This window comes from Scyliorhinus canicula, chromosome 3 (assembly GCF_902713615.1).
Source record: "Scyliorhinus canicula chromosome 3, sScyCan1.1, whole genome shotgun sequence".
Classification (NCBI taxonomy): Eukaryota; Metazoa; Chordata; class Chondrichthyes; order Carcharhiniformes; family Scyliorhinidae; genus Scyliorhinus; species Scyliorhinus canicula.
This window is the reverse complement of record NC_052148.1, coordinates 159,834,480-159,856,010: the sequence shown is the minus strand read 5'-3', so window position 1 is coordinate 159,856,010 and position 21,531 is coordinate 159,834,480. Positions and strand designations below refer to the sequence as shown.

The 21,531-nt window shown below is 48.3% G+C and overlaps 1 protein-coding gene across 6 annotated transcripts in view; it reads left to right on the top strand.

Moving 5' to 3' along the window:
- Positions 1–21,531, top strand: part of cc2d2a (coiled-coil and C2 domain containing 2A) — a 233,414-nt gene that overhangs the window by 163,057 nt on the left and 48,826 nt on the right. For 4 of the 6 annotated variants that reach the window (XM_038791604.1, XM_038791607.1, XM_038791603.1 and 1 more), the window contains exons 25-28: positions 5,609–5,700; positions 10,627–10,641; positions 10,869–11,036; positions 16,544–16,649. In XM_038791604.1, the coding sequence (XP_038647532.1) occupies positions 5,609–5,700; positions 10,627–10,641; positions 10,869–11,036; positions 16,544–16,649 (381 nt within the window). The remainder of the gene's footprint in view (positions 1–5,608; positions 5,701–10,626; positions 10,642–10,868; positions 11,037–16,543; positions 16,650–21,531) is intronic. The other 2 variants (XM_038791608.1, XM_038791605.1) reach the window with 1 other exon arrangement.

The window sequence follows — 21,531 nt, the reverse complement described above, 5'->3', positions numbered from 1 at the left end:
TTGATGGAGTAAAAATCAGGTTATTTTTTAAAAAGGCATATAATAAACAGAATGTTACAAAAGAAAGCGATCATAAATATAAATGTAACAAAAGGAGGTCAAAAGAGAACTTTGGAAGGCCAAAAGGAGTACAGGAGAAGACTGGCAATTCGCCATAGAGGCCCTAATCTTTTAATAGCACAGGATAAAGACATTGTAATTGAAGGGGCAGGACTACTTCGGGAGCTAACTTGCACTTTATTCATAGGGAGTGGCAAAAATGTTTAAATATTTTGGCTCAATTTCAAAAGAAGTACTGCTGAACTATCAGGAGGATATGAAAGAACCACTGCTGGTGATAAATACTAAAAAGGAAACAATCAAAAAAATGAATAGAACTAAACTTAAATGTCTGCAGACCTAGTTTGCGTGCATCGCAAAATACTCAAGTAGATTCGGTAGGGGCAATGTAACTATAATTGTCCAAATATCTTCAGGCAAGGGACTTCTGCCAAATGATTTTGATGTGTCAAATGTTATCCATTTGCCCTTTGTAACACATTGTTCAGACAAGTGTGTCTGAAGAAGTGTAAGCTTGTACATGTTGCTTAGTTATGGCATATGTCTGGGGGCCATCAGACAGAATGAAATGATTTAACCCTGAGAAAGGAATTACCAAATCATCAGGCAGAATGCACCCATCCCACCCATGGTGGATTTGCTGGCAAGAAGGTGCAGAGGATCGAGCAGGAGCCTACAAGTCATTTTTGTGCCTAAACCACAGAGTGATTTAACCAGTATATGGTGTACAAATTAGGACAAATCTGTTCCATGAAACAATTCAATATTTATTCGCTATCGCACAATTGTTAGAGTTATTCAATCACACATGCAAACAACATAAGTTAAACGACAAAGCTAGTACGCACAAGACCTCAACTTAACTTCAAGTGACTAGCAGGTACTGGGCAGATATGGGGCGAGATTTTCCGCAAATGCTTAGAATCGTAAAGGCTGCCGTGGGACAGGCCGTGACCCATGGCAGCCTTCACGCCCACTTCCGGGGCCGACCACCCCCCCGGGCGGGGCTAGGAGCGCTGCCCCGTGCGTCACGGCGGCAGGCCTTGGCGACGGTCGTCAAGGCTGCACGTCAAGCGTCACGCTGGCTGACGCGGCCGATGATGTCAGCCGCGCATGCGCAGGTTGGACAACGCCAACCCGCACATGCGCAGTTAGCGTCTTTTCCCTCAGCCGCCCCGCAAGACGTGACAGCTTGATCTTGCGGGGCGGCGGAGGGAAAGAGTGCGTACGTTACGGACGCACGGGCACCGATGGTACTGCCGTGTCAATCGGGCCCCCAGATGCCCCAAACGGGCATCTGGCACCCGTTTCACGACGGCAGCGAGCAGGTGTGTTTGCTGCCGTGTTCAAACGGGCGTGAAGGCCCGGCCGCTCGGCCCATCGGCCTCGGAGAATCGACACTCGCCGTATAAAACAACGAGCGGCGATTCGTGGCGTGGGTCGGGCGTGGGGGGGAGAGAATAGCGGGAGGGCGTGAAAAATGTCGGGAGGCCCTCCCACTATTCTCCCACCCGGCGTGGGGGGGCGGAGAATCACGCCCATGGCCTTTATCTGTCTTGTAGTTCTCGATGGTTAGTTGTTGGTCTTCCTCCTGCTAGTATCACGGATGGTCTTCTTCTTTGGCCGGTGAAGGGTCGCCGTTGTTTCGCTGTTGCTGCTGCAGATGGCGATTATGAGGTGGTGCAACACCTTTTAACCTGCTTGGATTTTGTGCCCTTTGGTGGGTGGTGTCTGGGTCATTGTCAATCAATTAATCAGGGATTGATCACCTTGATCGATCAAGTCCAATCAGGGGCTGCCACACTGATTTTGGGGTGGGCACTCAGCGGCCATGCCTGCAAGTTTTGGAGGCAGGTAAGCCCTTCCAAATAAGGACATTAGGTGCCACTGCGTCTGGTAAACATGCGTGATTGACAGGACAGTTCTATTGTTCCTGGGATGGCCTTTTTCCTGTGCATTGTAGAGTCTGAGTTGCAGCTTATATCTTAAGCATTTATTTGAGCTGTAGCTGCTTGACCCCTGAACTTGGCCACCTTTCCCAGCATCCTTTGCCGGACGCCATTTTAGGTGGCCACATCATAAATCCATCAGTGTGAAAGCACATTGCAGATCACCCAATGACGGGTGTGTCTTCCCACTGGCTCGTAGCATGAACGGCTGTTGCATTAATTTGCATCTCACGAATGTTCATTAACACAGCTGCCTGCTGGTGCCCTCAGTAAGAAGTTTTGTGAGCTTTGCATGAAGAGATATGTTTCAAACATACCTCTTCATTCGCCTGAGGAGCAGTGCTCCGAAAGCTAGTATTTGAAACGAACATGTTGGACTTTAACCTGGTGTTGTAAGACATCTTACTGTGCTCACCCCAGTCCAACGCCGGCATCTCCACATGCTGGTGCCCTGTCAGACCTTTCAATCTTGCGTGAAATCAGCAAGAAATGACATCAGCCTAAAATCCGATTGCTGAAGAGTGGCATGCACAAAGCCATCCGCAATTCGCAAAAGACTCCGAGGTGAGTGCAGCACAGTTTATACCATAGCGCTGCACTGCTCCTGATACACTGTACGCCCTGACTGCAGAGCAGACCAGTTCCTGCCCTCTATCTATATGTTGAGCTGGTCTTCATGGACAGCACAGTGCTGCTGAAATCATGGACCCTCCTGTGTCACCGTCTCAGTTCAGTAGTATGCCTGGTGTTGTGACACACTAGTGTCTATCGGGACAGCACTGCTGCAGGACTCATCCAGCCACTGCAACAAATGTCCGAAGTTTGACCAGATGTGGGGTGGGGGGTGGTGGTGGTGGGTGTGGGCGTGGGGGGGGGGAGGTGGAGCAGGACGGTTACCTGATGAACGCAAGGGAGGCAATGTGGAAGGAAGGCTGTGCAAGGGGGTGGAGGGGGGAGGTTGAGTATTCATGATAACTTGAAAGACAGAGGGGCAAGAAGGTGGATGAAGACAATGAACAGCGTAAGGCAGAGGGAAGACTGACGGGAGGGAAGTTGGATCCTGACCAGGCTGCATGCAAAGCTCACAAACAAGGGCACCAAAGAGACACCTCACTGTTTACTAGAAGATTCCCGAAGCAGTGAGTAGAGGTCCATGTGGGAGATGGGCACCTTGTAGGTGACGTGTTCGAGGAGTTGGCTCCTGGGTGACGGGGGTTACCCGCTGCAGCCATGGCTGATGACACCTATCCGGAGGCTACAGACCGATGCGAAGACTCCCTACAATGACGGCCATACAGCGACCAGGAGTGTGATCAAGAGGTGCCTCCAGAAGATGCGCTTCAGGTGCCGGGACCACTCTGGAGGGGCCCGCCAGTATGATGCGGAGAGGGTCTCCCTCTTCGTGGTGGCCTGCTGCATCCTCCAAAACATTGTGCAGCAGGTGGCGATATGCTGGAGGAGGAGGTTGAGGAGGAAGGGCAGGCCTTGTCCGATGAAGAGGATGCGGGGGAGGGTGACGAGGAGCAGGACCTGGGGCCTGGGTAGGCCGGGGTGTCAGCATGGCGATATTACCAGGGCCAACGTGCACGGGATGCTCTGATTGCCTCCAGGAAAGAAGGGGCGGAGAGGGGGGTCGCTGGCCAGGGTAATGGACACCACATCCCAGACCCACACCCTCTCACCTCCCATGTCGCCAAACCGCCTGCTTGTATACCCCTCCGTTATACATACTTGCGGCACTACGAGCTGGGGACACTGGATTGGCAGTGGCAGTGGGTCTGGTCCATCGGATGGAGGATGATGCCAGCCCTCTCTGTTGCTGCTGCAGGTGCTCCACTTCATATGACAATGTCTGACTCATGTCCTCTGTAGCACCTTCCACCTGAATGATCCCTGTATGCGATCTGGCCAATCCATCACATGGTCTCATCGAATCCCTGGGTGGGGATGCTGGGGATGGTCGGGACTTGGGGTGATGGGGGTGAGATGCACTGGTCCCCCACCCCCCTCCCTCTGCGGCAAGCCCAGACAAGCCCACCCCCACAACCATCAGACAGAGCACATAGGCAGGTTTTAACGGTGATAACAGGTGTTTATTGTGAAGATATATACACACAGTCTGTGCCCTAGCCCCTAGAACTCAACTGTGCCCTGCACCTGTGTCAACTTAACTGGTGTCTAACTTTCTGGCCTTCACTGTCTCTAACAAAGCACCTCGGTGGATCCCCAGGCAGTACAACAGGAGTGGAGGCGGGGGGGGTCTTCCTATTTAAGGGGTCCCTATGGGGTGGGTCTCCCTATTTCGGGGGTCCCTGTGGCTGATGTCTCTCTATATACAGGATCCCTGGGGGCAGAGGGGGGCTATTAAGGGGACCCTATTTGGGTCTTCCTATTTAAGGGGTCTCTGTGGGGGGTCTGTGGGAAGGGGATCCTCGGGTGGCAGTCTCCTTAAGGACTGTCCAGATCTGTTGCAATCAGTGCCCACGTGATTCCCGGACCAGAGAATCACACAGGCCCAGAGAATCTGGCCTGCTAAGTGGGTCCAAATCGGTCATTAAGACCCATTTGCATCCTCCCACTGCCGCACAGCCGAGCACCCTGATCACGCCGCCAGAGAGGCGCAGGAGCACAGTGGTTGGTATAGCGCCTGGCTCCAACCTCAACTTCAGCCGGTCACCCGATTCTCCTCAATACCGGGGTCACAGGGCAGAGAATCCAGCCTGGGGTCTTTTCATTGAAATGGGGATCACTGAGGGTGATCTTACAGGGGCTTTCAAAAGATTTTACGAAGGTACAGTCAAAGATTGTTTTCACTGGAACCAGGGAGAAGTGAATAATTTGCAGAATATCAGCGGACGCATTATGAGCGAATTTGGAAGAACATTTTGGCAAATAATGGACAGGATTTCCCTCTTCCTCCTTGGTGTGTAATGCAGCAGCAGAGGGCAGCTCGCAGCAGGAGTGCGCTATGAACGGGTCCATAAGATCCTGCCAGCATGAATGGAAAATCCCACCCATCAGGTGAATGGAACATAGAATGCTTCACCATTGTTGAGGAAGAAACTTTGGGCTAGTATTTGCGTGGGGATTATGCCAACTTCCCATAATGTAATCAGTGTCTGAAAGCACCATTGGGATTAAAATTGAGTTTGTGGAATGAACCTTCTCAGTGTAATTTATGGGCAGATCTTCCTTTGGGCAGTCCCTTGGGGTCAGGGGTGACTTGCTTCCACTCCTAGGAGGTGGATTCTGTGGTGGATGAATAATGCAATCCTGCATCTGCAGGCTCTACCACAGGTCTGGCAGGTGGTTTGATGAGGTGGGTGGATAGGACACTGGATTCTGCGCTCTTCGCTGTTCATGTTTGGCCTTCACGTGCTCCACGCAGTCATGTACCTCTCCTGTGAAGGACCTTGTGATATTTTACTGCATTCAAAGTGTTAAATTAATGTTACACTTTTATTTATTATCTATAGATTTCAAAAGATTTTGCATTTGAATTTGTAAAAGTGCATTGAGGAAACAGGCTTGTGTTTGGGATTTTCCATGAAAGATCCAATTTGGAGAGCAATATTGACCCTTTTGTTTTACTTTCTTAGGTTCGGGATTCTGTAGTAAGTAGGTTCTTACTGGCAAAACATCATCATGTCTTGTCAGATATGGTTGTTGAGGAAGCGGTCCCCAGCATAAGGTTAGTATTGTATGATGTATTGTTTTTTTAAAAAAAACATTTTATGAAGGCATTTATAATTTTATAACAATAAATGGTACAAATACAAATATAAACATAGTGCAAAAATTCTTTTATGATCTTTTGCAACCCAGTAGTCAAGCCTTCTGTTTCCTTCAGCAGTGTCTTGCCGTGACATTTCCGGAAGGAAGCGTTCTCTATCCAATGATTTTGTTTCAGCCTCAGGACAATGATGATGGTGTCACTCTTGCATTGACTTGTTTCAAGAAATGTTCTAATTGCACGAGCGTGGTTAGCACTGTTGCCTCACGGTGCCGAGGACCCGGGTTCAATCCTGGCCCCGGGTCACTGACCACGTGGAGTTTTCACATTCTCCCCGTGCCTGTGTGGGTCTCGCCCCCACGACCCAAAAAGATGTGCAGGGTACTTGAATTGACCATGCTAAAAATTGCCCTTAATTGGGGAAAAAAAAAGATTTGGGTGCTCTAAATTTACTAAAACAATAATTGCAGGAGCATTTTAGAATTTTCTTCAAAGTAAAACGTGCTTCAGCAGACATGCTGACACTCAACCCCAGATTCTGCTCTTCCTGTTGAGAAACTTTTCCAGTAGCCAGTGATCTATGGTACCTCATGGGGTTATCATTATTCCCTTTGAGCCAGTATATGATGATTTTGGCTCTTATCATGAGTGTACAGTCACAGTTTGCGTGGAATTCCCTCCATTAATTGAACATGCAGACATTTAGCAACAATGTGCAATTTTCAGCACTTTCAGCAGCAAAGTTTCAAAATCCGGATAAACTGACATTTCTCATTCTAACATGCAACAGCTAATCAGTCTTATCATTTGCGGCAAGGATGACGTGGAGATCAATCAGAAATTTGATTGATTCTTTCTTGTTTTGCTTTTATTTTTTCTTTCATGGGGTGTTGGTTGCCACTGGCAAGTCCAACGTTTGTTGTCCATCCCTCACTGGCCCTTGAACTAAGGGGCTTGCTAATCCATTTCAGAGGCTAGTTAAGAGGAAACCCCATTGCTGTGGATATGGAGCCACATGCAGGCCAGATCACATAAGGATGGCAGAGATCCCGCCCCTGAAGGACCTTCGTGAAGTAGATGGGTTTCATGGTCACCATTTCTGAGACAAGTTTTCAATTCCTGATTTATTATTTGAGTTTGAATTCCACCAGCTGCCACCCGAGTACTAGCTTGGGCCTCTGAATTCCCAGTCCAGTGACATTACCATGACACCACTATCTCCCCCAATTAGTGATTTTCCTTTTGTACATTTTGGTATCTATTTTCTGGATACTCAGTTTTAATGATTGAGGTACGTCGTAGTTTTTGGAGGGAACAGGTAATTTCAGATTGCAAAATTTCCACTTTTTTTTTGAACTTTCTTATCTATTGAAAAAAAATATTATTGCAAAAGCCATTCCACCTGAATACTCAACAGCAAACTCAGATGAACTCAAATTAAAACAAAATGCTGGAAATCCTCAGCAGGTCAAGCAGCATCTGTGCGGGGAGAAACAGAATTAATGGGCGGGATTCAATGCATTGAAGTTAAAGTCCACTGAATGGCACGTTTAGCAGGGTGTTTCTCAGCAGCTGCAGCCCGGAGAATTGCACCTTTTATCCAACTGCACTTTGCCATTTATTTGGCCTCGGGGACTTTCTCCCTGCCGAGGCCGTACTTGGAGGGATTTCCTGCAGCTCACCATTTTGTCTGGCAGCCCCCCTGCTTTTCTGACACCCCATCCTGGGGTAGGCCCCTGGGAATCCTCCCTTTACTTGGCAACACCCACCCACCCCTGCTGGCCTGATCCGGCAGTGCCACCCAGACAGCCTGGCAGTGCCAAGGTGCCCAGGTGACAAGAAGGGTGCCAGCGTGCCCCGTCCCAACTGTCCAGAGGTCTCCAGTGGCCAGGGAGACCCCCCACCCAGGTGCTGTTACGCCTTGTCCACGTTTGTGTGGGCAGCACCAAATAGCGGCCTGGCGCGGCCTCCCAGGCACGGCCGAGTCCCAACAGCAGGTGAAACTTGTGTCCTATTTAAATAAGCCAATCTGAACCTCGCCCAGCGAGGGCAGAGCTCGTCGGGTGACTTACGATCAGCATGATGCTCGATTTGGGGCTTGCCTGCAATTCACCCGTTGCGCCCGGATTTGTGCCTTGCGCAACAGGAGGCACTGAATCGCGCCCAATACATTTGCATTATCACCTGAGGAACAACTGTGAAGCATATCCCTACTGCTTTTAAATCTCCAGTGAGTAACAACGAGGTAACACGGCTACAAAAATTGGCCTGTAACTTCCTCGGTCCGCAGCACTGGATTTGGGGGTATTCCAAATATATGCTGGGGAATTACTCTCAGAACCTGGTGGGTGTGTGGAAATGCACTGCCAGCAGAGGTGGTGGAGTCAGTCATTAGGGACATTTAAGCGACTCTTATACAGGCACATGGACAGCAGTAAAGTGAAGGGGTGTAGGTTAGGTTGATCTTAGACTAGGATAAATGGTCGGCACGGCATCATGGGCTGAAGGGCCTGTACTGTACTGTGCTGTACTGTTCTATGTTCTATTAGAACCTCCGAGATAAGCATTTGGACGTAAATTACCCAGAAGTGTTAACTTCCCCAGAACAATTGCGCTGAGCTGGGAACCATCCGATAAAGCAATTTAAATTGCTAACTTCGGATGGTTTTTCCAGGGTTATGCTGGTAGTTATAAGAAATGAAACCTTTACTAACTTCTGCGTAACTATTTTAAATACCCAAACCAAGGCCGACACGGACCATCGCAACACGCCTACCCCCCAGGGGAATTCCCCCAAGCCCACAGCTAACCACTCTTTCCTCCCCCTAGCACAAACATACACACAGTATTCCCTGCATCATGATTGCCACCCCCATGTGAGACTCTCTTTCTCCCCCCCCCCCCCCTCCAACTACACAGGACCTCATCCCCAACCCCCCACAACAGGCTGGACCCACCCCACCGATTCCCCCAATGTCGTTGGACCCTCTAACCCAACCTGACCACCCCATCAGACTTCCAATTTCCGCCTCCAAACCCCCAAGACCACTGACCCGTTCCCCAGACCTCCAGCCCACCTCCGAACCTCCATCACCTTCGACCACCACCCACCCCATCCTGATCTCTCCCAGCCCTCTTCACCTTCTGAAACCCTCCCCCCAGTTTGGTAGTTTCTCCCAAGATCATTGAGATGGGAGTCGAATGAAATTGTACATCCAAGAGATGCAGCAAACAGTAATCTATTGGCAAATAATATTGAGAGAATTAGTGATGGGTGTAACTGTCATCTTTGCACTGAGGAAGGTAAAGTTCTGTGAACTATTGGAATTATCTGTATTGTCTATCATCACTGATTGTCAATTATTTTTCATAAACATTTCCCAATGTTTATAGCCTAAACTAGGACCCAAAGCTCTGACAAAGTTTATTATGCTTTCCTGGGAGTGGGTGGGGTGGGACACAGTGGGATTGATGGTAATCCATGGTAATATCCAGTAAATTAATCCAGTATTAAAGATTTATCCAGCTTCACAGCCGCGATTTTTCGTCCAGATTTCGAGCCATTTAGGAGGAAAAAATTCAGGGGCAGGATTCTTTGTTTTTGGGACTATGTCCCCCACACCGTCATGAAAACTGGTCTTTTACGCCTGGTGTCAAAAGGCCACAGATTCACTGCCTTGCAGGGGGCTAGCAGGCAGCTGTCGTGGAGCTCGCAGCTCCAGCTGCCGATACCGTCCCCCACACTTCTGGTTCAGAGGCAGTGCATGCCGCAGCCGTGCTCCATGGCGGACTCAGCCCGTGGGCCTAGACCACCAAAATAGTGCCCCGCATTGGCTGCGCGCCCAACCCGACCGCCCGCACACATAGCCCCCAGTCCCAAATGAAGCGGGAAAACGGATTCACCACCCCATCGCGGAACACCATTTCGGCTTCGGGGTGCGGAGAATCCAGCCCCAGATGTGTGAGTTATGCCATCACTGTGACGGGCTGACAAGGCCAGCTCCATAGAGATCAGGGCGCCCTTTAAATGCGGTGCCCTGATCAGCACATAAAATAAACCCCCCAGCCCCCTCCCCATGGACAGAGCACCCCCCCCCCCCTCCCGGGCCCTTGCATCGCATCATGGGTGCATACCCCCCACCACAAGAATCTCGGGCTCCTCCCCCAACAGCCATAACACAAACCCTGAACTAATGCGGCTCGCCAGAGGGTCTGCCCCTGAAACTTCTCCCTGTTAACCTGGCAGTGCCAACCTGGGGCATGTTCCTCTCTCCCTGGCAGGATCCCCTCGACTGATTCACCTTTTATCAAACCTCGCTGACGTGATGTCAAATCGGCAAGGTTTCAGTTAGGGGAGTATCATGTGGTGAGGTGGCTCAGTAACGAGATTAAAATTTTTGTAAATCTATTAAAATGAGGTTCTCGTCCACTGGCGTCTATCTCGTTTTCCAATTCCTGTCAGATTTTGCGCCCACATCGCTGTTCTCACTGATGGAAATCGCCCCCAGAGACATGAAGGGGGGATTGATGGTCATTCATGGTAATATCGTCAATTAAGGATTTCCTTCAGACGGCTGGAGTCACTACATTGCCACTTTCTAGATGCTTAGCTTATGATTCTGAGACATAGGCATTAAGGGAATGCATTTGGAAATTGTCTTGCAACTTTATTGAGAAAATATCCAAGTAAAATCTACAAAATTAGTTCAAGGGCACAGTGTCTTTCACGTTTTCTTTCTAATATTTCTCTCTTGAAACCAATTTAAACTTCTTGCATTTTATTATCAAGAGTATTCTTATTTTGAAGTTTTGTCTATCGCTGCTTTATTGTTGATTTTGTTTCATATATCTTGGTATCTCTTTATTCTTCCATTTTCTGTACAGTTCTGGTGATTCACGGTATGTTGCTTTATTCTCACCATTTCCTTTCCATGTTTTTCGCTAAGATGATTTATTTTTGATGTTTGTCATTTTAACATTAAAAGTTTTTGTAGCATGTCATTGATTTTACAATTATTATTTGCCACTTTCCGATTGCCCAAATTATTTCCCGTCAATTTTTTTTTTTGAAGTGTTGAGAAGTGGAGAACATTTGCTAAATGGAGTTAATATTTTCTCCCCATTAGCATGCTCGGCATCAGCCTGTTCAAACTGACTGAACCAAGGAGGCCACTCAGGCCACAAAGAAAAGAAAGAAAAAAAGTCACTGCCCAGAACCTTTCTGATGGAGACATTAACCTTTTGGTCAACATCATCCGAGCCTATGACATACCTATACGTAAATCCATTGGAAGGTAAGAGAAACCAGGTCACTGAGAGATCTTCTGTCTGTGAGAATACAAATGTTGCTTTATAACTTGGTGGGAATAGATAACCTTCAGTGAAATGATTCCCATGAAATATTCTTTTTTTAAAAAGATGTTTTTTAAATTTTTTACAACAAGAAAATAAACGTTTTCAATGCAGAACAGATACAGTACAGAACAAGGATTATTGCAATTATAAGAACAAACGCAACAGGATGACTTTAGAACAACAGACTTTATGAACTAGTGCCTCCGGTTTTAATACCAGCTCAAACCGGAGAAGAAACCAATTAGGGGAAGAAACGGAAACAGCCATTCAAATAAAATTGGATAACATCTCAGGCTACACGCCTTCATGTATTGCGAAAACAAGACTTACAATATGGCTCGAGGGAAACTCAACAGGAGTAGGTCAGACAAGTCTGAGCCTATAAATTTGTGAAAGGAGTCCCACACTTTATATTGGACTTAAAACGGATCATGGATGTCAAGAATTCCACAGGGATATATTCCATGACTAATTTATGCCAGTTTTGAATTGAAAGATACTTGTCGCTGATCAAGGAGCAGAGGATGTTTTGATGAGCTGCAACGGTTAAGATGTCATACAGCCTTTTTCATTAACATCAGTAAGTCTCCCTTCTGGAAGACTGAGAATTAAGAACAATGGATTAAGCTCCAACGCTCTGACAAATGTCCTCTCAAGCTCCTTAACTGCACCAGACCAATGGAATTGAATCTGAACACAGGTCCATATGCAGTGTATATAATCATCCTTGACTGCCAGACACTTTAGGCACACTGGGGATAAAGCATGATCAAACCTGTGTCTCAGATTAGGCGTGATATGCAAACGGTGCAGTCTATTGTAAACTGAAATGTTATTTGCACAATTCCATATACTACCCGATATCTCCTCATCAATATTAACTGCCAAGTCTTTTTTCCCAGACTTCAAGATACCAAATGTACTAGCACAGGATCTAGAACACAAGGTATCATAGAATTTGCTCATTACTTGTCTTGGCTCCGCAGAAGTCTGGACTTTTTCCACCAGGAAAATAGAGGAGGTAAGACACAGAGTTGTCTGATTCAGGATAAAGTCTCTGCATTGCAGATACTTTATAAAGGATTGTCGTGGGATGTCAAACTATTGGCATGACGAGGGGGCATCATTGAACATATCTCCCAGCCTACAAATGCCTCTATCTCTCCAAGTATCAAATCCATGGACCATGAAATGTGGTGGGAAGTCCGGGTTGCCTTGGATGAAAGAAAGAGCGGACGTCAGTTTTGACCTCCCTTCTATTTGGTGACTATCGCCACACTCTTAAGAGTATTAACAATAATAGGATTTCCCTTATCCTTAACGCATTTCACCGTTTTGAAAGGGACATTCTTGTTGACGAAAACTTCCACACCCCTGCTGCTTGTTGATAAGGAAGCAAAAAAACTTTTCCTACCCAATCCCGCCTTAACTTTGAGTGCTCTTTGCCATCCAAGTGAGTGTCCTGTGAAAAGGCTATGTCCACTTTTTCCTTCGCTTTCCTTTTGAGTGGATGATGAATTCCCTGTACATTCTAAGAGCAAAATGTAAAATTAGTTACTGCCTTGCATAGACCAATGGGGAAAAAAGTAGGCTAGGATTTTTGTGCCGCATACGGGTGTGCACCATAAAACCCCTCCCCCAGCTCAAGCAACACCAGAGGCACCAGAATAGACATAGTGGGCGGGATTCTCAGTTTCTGAGACTAAGTATTGACTCCGACGCAGAATTGAGGACTTTCATGACAGCAAAACTGGTGCTGAACCTGGATCAATTCAGCAACTGGGCAGCACGGTAGCACAGTGGTTAGCACAGTTGCGTCACAGCTCCAGGGTCTCAGGTTCGATTCCCAGCTTGGGTCACTGGCTGTGCGGAGTCTGCACTTTCTCCCTGTGTGTTTCCTCCGGGTGCTCCGGTTTATTACCACAGTTCAAAGATGTGCAGGTTAGGTGGATTGGCCATGATAAATTGCCCTTACTTTAGGTGGGATTACAGGGTTGGGGTGGAGGTGCGGTCTTAAATAGGGTTCTCTTTCCAAGAGCCAGTGCAGATTTAATGAGCCAAATGGCCTCCTTCTGCACTGTAAGTTCTATGTTCTATGATCTTTTACAATAGAACTGTAGAGGGGCACCCAGGTGGCGCTGCCAAGGTGCCAGGCTGGTAGTGCCCAGGTAAAATCAGGAGTGCCATGGTACCATCCTGCCTATTTCCATCACCCAGGGGTCCCCAACCTCCTAGAAGCCTCCCCCCCACCCCCCCACCCCCCACCCAAGTGGTCCATGCTTGTGGAAACCAGTGCTAAATGGCACCTGGTCCTGGTCGCCGAAGTGAGGCCATTAGGTCCCGTGCCTTGGATAACTCTGGCGCAGACATATTCAAGTGAGACTAACTACTCACTTGAATGTACAAATCTGGATCTCGCGAGGCGCAATGAACGTCGTAAATCTCGCCTTTCGCGAGATTTTTCGACCATGTCGTATCCGGAGTTGGGCGCGACAAGAGGCAAATATCGTACTCATAATAAGAAATAATTATTGGCAATTACCACGTGGCACAGCTACCACAAATAACAAAAGTCCCTGGAAAACCCAAGTACAAGAAAGGACATCCATTACCGAATTCAAATGTTAATAGCTCCCTTTAAACAGGATATATGACAACAAAATAAGACAAATAGCAACATAAAAGGGAGAAAGTCGGGATTTCAAATTTTCCAAGCTGCAGAGTATCAGTGCACCGCCCTGCCCTTTATGGACTTAACAAAGGTCAACACACTGGTCTGATCACCAATACACTGAACGGACTCATCGGATATCACTTTCAGGATCACAGGATAGTGCATGGCTTCAATCGTTCCACCATCTTGATAATAATAATTGCTTATTGTCACAAGTAGGCTTCAGTGAAGTTACTGTGAAAAGCCCCTAGTCACCACATTCTGGCACCTGTTCAGGGAGGACGGTACAGGAATTAAACCCACGCTGCTGCCTTGTTCTGCATTACAAGCCAGCTATTTAGCCCAGTATGCTAAACCAGCCCCTGAGTTGCCTTTGAACTTCATTGAAGCCTCCACGCTTCAGCGTCACCACTGCCAAAAAGTCCTGATTTTGTCACGGAGCCAGATCCCACCTCACCTTGCTGTCTCCAGGACTCACTGGTATGTTTAAAATTGTGAAAGTGAATTATTATCGGCCTGGGTCGTTGGTTGTCCTTCGGCTTCAAAACAGGATACGATGCGTCCTTTCTAATTTGAAATGCCAAGTCTTTTTTAGAATTAGAACAGTATTAGAACAGTACAGCACAGAACAGGCCCTTCGGCCCTCGATGTTGTGCCGAGCAATGATCACCCCACTCAAGCCGACATATACCTGTACCAGTAACCCAACAACCCCCATTAACCTTATCTTCACATGCAGTCAGTTCTCAAAGAACTTAATAGGAACCCTTCTGACAGATCAACAACCTGGATATTCTTTCTCTGGCCTCGGTTCTCCAAATAGTCCAGGATTTCTGACATGCCACATGGCTGGTTTTCCAAGGATTGACTACGAGCTTCAGCTGAGGAGGCAACACCTTCGACGTTCAGGATTATTTCCTCCATTCCATTGAGCCTGTGCTATGCAGCTCGGCCTCATGAGCACTCACATTTTCTGTCAGCAAGTTGGATAACATTTGCAGTCATTTTCTCTGCCTCAAGAATCGCCTGGTTGAGAGGTCTCTCAAGGATCAAGTTGCCATATTGAAAAGCCAGCTCCACCCCCCATCAAATCCGATTATGCTCTTTTATCTCCGGATTTCTTCTCATTTTTTTGCACTTTCTCTCCAATACTAATCCAAAAATCTTCCAGGGACATGCTACCAAATATTAGTTTTGGGTTGTAGTCTCACGGTGCCTAGGTCCCAGGTTCAATCCAGGCTCTGGTCACTGTCCCTGTGGAGTTTGCACATTCTCCCGTGTTTGCGTGGGTTTCGCTCCCACAACGCAAAAGATGTGCAGGGTAGGTGGATTGACCACACTAAATTGCCCTTAATTGGAAAAAATTAATTAGGTACTCTAAATTATTATTTTTTTAAAGTTTTGGATTGGGCGGGCATGTGCTCGGCAAACACAATAATAGACGTGTTATAAAGCAAGTGGTGCCGGATCCAACGGGAAAGCTGCTATTTCCACGCCCGCACCACCTGGTCCCCCGGAAATTTAGGGCAGGATTCTCCGGTATCGGGCCGCCCGGAAGGTGCAGATGATTCGGGAGCTAGGCCGTCGCTGGAGTGATTGGCGCTGAAGGGCTTCTGCCGGCCGGCGCGAGTTGGCACATAAGGGCAGCACGGTAGCATTGTGGATAGCACAATCACTTCACAGCTCCAAGGTCCCAGGTTCAATCCCGGCTTGGGTCACTGTCTGTGCGGAGTCTGCACATCCTCCCCGTGTAGGGTTTCCTCCGGGTGCTCCGGTTTCCTCTCAGTCCAAAGATGCGCAGGTTAGGTGGATTGGCCATGATAAATTGCCCTTAGTGTCCAAAATTGCCCTTAATGTTGGGTGGGGTTACTGGGTTATGGGGAATGGGTGAAGGGGTTAATTTTGGGTCGGGTGCTCTTTCCAAGAGCTGGGGCAGACTCAATGGGCCAAATGGCTTCCTTCTGCACTGTAAATTCTATGATATGCGGGAGCGCCAGTGTGTTCCCACAACCGCTGGCGTGATTCCTGCGCATGCACAGTGGGTTTCTTCTCTGCGCCGGCCATGGTGGAGCTTTACAGCGGCCGGCACGGAGGGAAAGAGTGCCCCCATGGCACAGGCCCGCCTGCAGATTGGTGGGCCCTGATCGCGGGCCAGGCCACCGGGGCCAGAACCCCCGCGCCCACCCGAAGACTCCGCAGGCCGCCCGCAGAGCCAGGTCCCACCGGTAAGAACCTTGTGTAATTTACGCCGGCGGGACTGGCCAAAAACGGGTGGCCGCTCAACCCATCACGGAGCGGAGAATCGCCGGGGGGGGGGGGGCACGGCACTGCCAACGGCCCCCGACTGGCGCGAAGCAATTCCCACCCCCGCCAAAAAAAAGGCACCCGAGAATTCGGCAGCCAGCGTCGGGGCAGCAGGGTGGGATTCACGCCGCCCCACGGCGATTCTCCGGCCCGGCGGGAGGGGTCGGAGAATCCCGTCCCTGATCTTCAAAAGTAAGCTATTTGGAGCCTGCATAATAGTTGATTTTTTTTTTTGTTTTCTTTGAAACTATCAATATCCCGCTGTCTTTTTCGTGCTTGTAAATTTTCTCCTGGTAGAAAGGCTTATTTTGTAAAGTGTGCTTGTCCTTGGATCAATTTGACTTTGAATCCATATATCTGATATTCTTTACAACGCTGACTCTAAACCTGCCGCCCTCTTGTTCAGGTTGAATTAATAGAAACTAGTTGAGAAATGCTTGTATTGTTTTTTTGTTTTCTATTCTCCAGCAAACTGCCACTGACTTCCAGATCTGCTAAATCTATTAATGAAACATTTTCAACCTCACAAATGCCTCAGAGTCCTACGCAAAGCCACGAGTGGTTTACAAACCAGGTATGAAACAATTAGGAAGCTCAAAGGCAAATGAAGAGAGTTCTGTTTAACTTATGATTGTGTCAGAGCTGTGGGAAGACATGAAAGAAATCAGGCACATGGGCCAAGTAAGGGATGTGGAGCAAGAATATAAGACCACAGCACTAGCTAAATACCAGAAGCTGAGCAAACAGTCCCACAACAGATGCAAATGAGAAAAGTGCAGTAACATTACCACAGCTAGTTGAAAACAGTTCTGGATAGCCAAGCATAAACAACTTAGATTTATATAATTTGCTTTCATTTAATGTAGTAAAATGCGCTAAGGCACCGATCATATCAGACAAAATTTGATATTATGTCAGATGACCAAAAGCTTGTTTTTTAATTTGTTCTTTCCCAGGCATGTGTGTTTCCAGGCAGGCCAGCAATTATTGCCCATCCCAAATTGCCCTTGAGTGAGTTTCCCCCTTCTTGAACCACTACAATCCATGTCATAAAGGGACACGCAGAGTACTGTTAGGAAGCGTTCCAGGATTTTGACCCAGCGACAGTGAAGGGATGGTGATTGACCCAGCGACAGTGAAGGGATGGTGATTGACCCAGCGACAGTGACCCAGCGACAGTGAAGGGATGGTGATTGACCCAGCGACAGTGAAGGGATGGTGATTGACCCAGCGACAGTGAAGGGATGGTGATTGACCCAGCGACAGTGAAGGGATGGTGATTGACCCAGCGACAGTGAAGGGATGGTGATTGACCCAGCGACAGTGAAGGGATGGTGATTGACCCAGCGACAGTGAAGGTCATTGACCCAGCGACAGTGAAGGTCATTGACCCAGCGACAGTGAAGGGATGGTGATTGACCCAGCGACAGTGAAGGTCATTGACCCGGCGACAGTGAAGGTCATTGACCCAGCGACAGTGAAGGGATGGTGATTGACCCAGCGACAGTGAAGGGATGGTGATTGACCCACCGACAGTGAAGCGATGGTGATTGACTCAGCGACAGTGAAGGGATGGTGATTGACCCAGCGACAGTGAAGGGATGGTGATTGACCCAGCGACAGTGAAGGGATGGCGATTGACCCAGTGACAGTGAAGCGATGGTGATTGACCCAGCGACAGTGAAGGGATGGTGATTGACTCAGCGACAGTGAAGGGATGGTGATTGACCCAGTGACAGTGAAGCGATGGTGATTGACCCAGCGACAGTGAAGGGATGGTGATTGACTCAGCGACAGTGAAGGTCATTGACCCAGCGACAGTGAAGGGATGGTGATTGACCCAGCGACAGTGACCCAGCGACAGTGAAGGGATGGTGATTGACCCAGCGACAGTGAAGGGATGGTGATTGACCCAGCGACAGTGAAGGGATGGTGATTGACCCAGTGACAGTGAAGGGATGGTGATTGACCCAGTGACAGTGAAGCGATGGTGATTGACCCAGCGACAGTGAAGGTCATTGACCCAGCGACACTGAAGGGATGGTGATTGACCTAGCGACAGTGAAGGTCATTGACCCAGCGACAGTGAAGGGATGGTGATTGACCCACCGACAGTGAAGGGATGGTGATTGACCCAGCGACAGTGAAGGGATGGTGATTGACCCAGCGACAGTGAAGGTCATTGACCCAGCGACAGTGAAGGGATGGTGATTGACCCAGCGACAGTGAAGGGATGGTGATTGACCCAGTGACAGTGAAGGGATGGTGATTGACCCAGTGACAGTGAAGGGATGGTGATTGACCCAGCGACAGTGAAGGGATGGTGATTGACCCAGTGACAGTGAAGCGATGGTGATTGACCCAGCGACAGTGAAGGTCATTGACCCAGCGACAGTGAAGGGATGGTGATTGACCCAGCGACAGTGAAGGGATGGTGATTGACCCAGCGACAGTGAAGGGATGGTGATTGACCCAGCGACAGTGAAGGGATGGTGATTGACTCAGCGACAGTGAAGGGATGATGAAACAGTTCCAAATCAGGATGGTTTGTGGCTTGGGGGGGAGTTTGCAGGTGGTGATGTTCCCGTGTATCTGAAGGTGCTGTCGAAGGAGCCATGGTGAGTTGTTGTAGTGGATCTTGTAGATGGTATCCACGGCTGCCACCGTGCCTCAGTGGTGGAGGGAGCGAATGCTTAAAGGCATAACACTGAAGGCTTTAGGGTTTTAAGGAGCAACTTATAGGGAGGCAGAGAGGTTTAGTGATGGAATTCCAAAATGCAGGGCTTATAAAGCTCAAGGCACCAGCATCAGTGGAGAGGTGGAGGAAATCAGGAATGCACATAAGATCGCAATTCACTGGAGGAGGTTGCAGAGACGGGTGCAGCAAGGCCATGGATAAATTTGAATGCATGGATGAGTAAGAACTTGAAATTTGAGATGTTTCTGAAGCCGGAGTTAATGTAAGTCAGCCAGCATAGGGATGATGGGTGAACGGTTCTTGGTGTGAACCAGGATATGAATGGCCGAACTTGAGGTGCAAGTGAGTGTGCAAACATCAGGGATTTGGATGAGCTGATGCTTATAGAGGGTGATAGATGGAAGACCAGCCAGGAGAGCATTGGAATAATCTGGTCTGGAGGCAGAAAAGCATAAAGAGGATTTTGGCAATAGGTAGTCTGAGGCAGAGGTGGACAATATTATGGTGGTGGACGTTGGTGTTCTTGGTGATGGAGAGGATTTTGAATTAGTGGCTTAGTTCAAGGTCAGATAGGATGCCGAATTTTCAAACAGTCTGTTTCAGCCTCTGGCTGTGGTCTGGGAAGGAGATGGAATTGTTGGCAAGGGAATAGAGTTCACAGTGATGGTAATGGCTTTGGTTTTTGCAATATTTAATTTGATGAAGTTTCTACCATTTATAGATTAATACTTTGGAATTCCCTGCTTAACAGCACCTTGAATCCACATGGTCTGCAGCAGTTTAAGAAGGAATTTACCATCACCTTCTCAAGGGCAAATGGGGATGGGCAACTAATGCTGAACTTGCCGGCGACACCCACATTTCATGAAAGAATAAAAATAAATGCCAGTGTCCATCCAATTCAATTCATTAAACATGGCAGTCAGAGTGTATTTGAACAGTGAAGTGAGTGCAATAATTAACTGTGTACCAGAACCAGCTGCTCTCCTAACCAAATTGCTCTAATGCAGTAAAACACCTGGAACTACCTGACGAGGTGAAAGATTTTGCAGATATATCCAATCCATGAAAAAGAAGGATAAATCTAATCAGGCAAATGACCTTCCCATCGGCCTCCTCCGAACCATCAGTAAAGTGTCATCAATTGACACCTGCTTACCAGTGCCTAGTTTAGATGCTTTCCGAGTCATCCCAGGGGTAACCATTGACCAGAAACGGAACTGGATTAGCCATATAAATATTGTTGCTACAAGAGCAGATCAGAGGCTGAGAATTTTGCAGCAAGTAACTCATTTCCTGACTCTCCAAAGCCTGTACCCTATCCGCAAGGCGCAAGTCAGGGGCGGGATGGAATAATGTCCATTTGCCTGAATGAGTGCACCTCCAACAACACTCGAGAAGCTTAATACTGTCCAGAACAAAGTAGCCCACTTGATTGGCACCCCATCCACCATAGTATACATTCACTCCCTTCATCTCAGATGCAGAATGGCAGCCGTGTGTACCAGCTACAAGATGCACTGCAGGAAATCACCAAGATTCGTTTGGCAGCAACTCCCAAACCACCAAACTCTGCTACCTCGGAAGACAAGGTAGCAAATGCATGGGAACACCAGCCCTGCAAGTTCCCCTTAAAGCTGCACAACATCCTGAGTTGGAAATATATTACTACTCCTTCACTGTCACTGGGCCAAAATCTGGAAATTAGGGAAGGCAATAAATGCTGGCATAGCTAGCATGCCCACACCCACATCCTATGAATGAATGAAAAATGAGACGTTCTGCTCCAAACCTCTGTAATTCAGGATAGATGCAAGGGCAGCACGGTAGCATGGTGGTTAGCATAAATGCTTCACAGCTCCAGGGTCCCAGGTTCGGTTCCCGGCTGGGTCACTGTCTGTGCGGAGTCTGCACGTCCTCCCCGTGTGTGCGTGGGTTTCCTCCGGGTGCTCCGGTTTCCTCCCACAGTCCAAAGATGTGCGGGTTAGGTGGATTGGCCATGATAAATTGCCCGTAGTATCCTAGGAAGTAAGGTTAAGGGGGGGGGGGGGGTTGTTGGGTTACGGGTATAGGGTGGCTACATGGGTTTGAGTAGGGTGATCATTGCTCGGCACAACATCGAGGGCCGAAGGGCCTGTTCTGTGCTGTACTGTTCTACTGTTCTATCTATCTAACTGAATGCCAAAGAATAGGGTGGGTACCTGCCCGCAACATAAAAATAGCATTCAATTAAGCATGTCTTCAAGGAGCTGTACCAAAACTGAGTTAACGGACAAAGACCAGGGACTGGATTCTCCGCCCCGCCGCACCACATTTCTGCCCTGACCCGCCGGCGGGATTCTCCATTACACCGGCCGGTCAACGGGGTTTCCCATTGTGGGGCAGCCCCACGCCGTCGGGAAACCCCCTGGGCGCTGCCAAAATGGAGAATCCCACCGGCGGAGAATCCTGCTCCAGATTCTACAGTGGCTAACAGCTTGCCTGATGCATAAACGGGTGGTTGTGATTGCTGGGGTCGATTCATCAAAGCATTAGGGCATTGCTGCAAGGGTTTCTCAAGGGGAACATCATCAGGTTAACTTATCCTTAGCTGTTATATCCCTGGCATCCCTCTGCCATAATGTCAGAAGACAATTCCACAGTGTTAAGCCCGATTGATAATTGCTAATAACTGCAGGCAAAACATGTGGCCCTGTGGGTTTTCCCACTTTGAGAACAGTTGTCTATGTACAGCCACAGCTGGTAACGTTTGAAGACT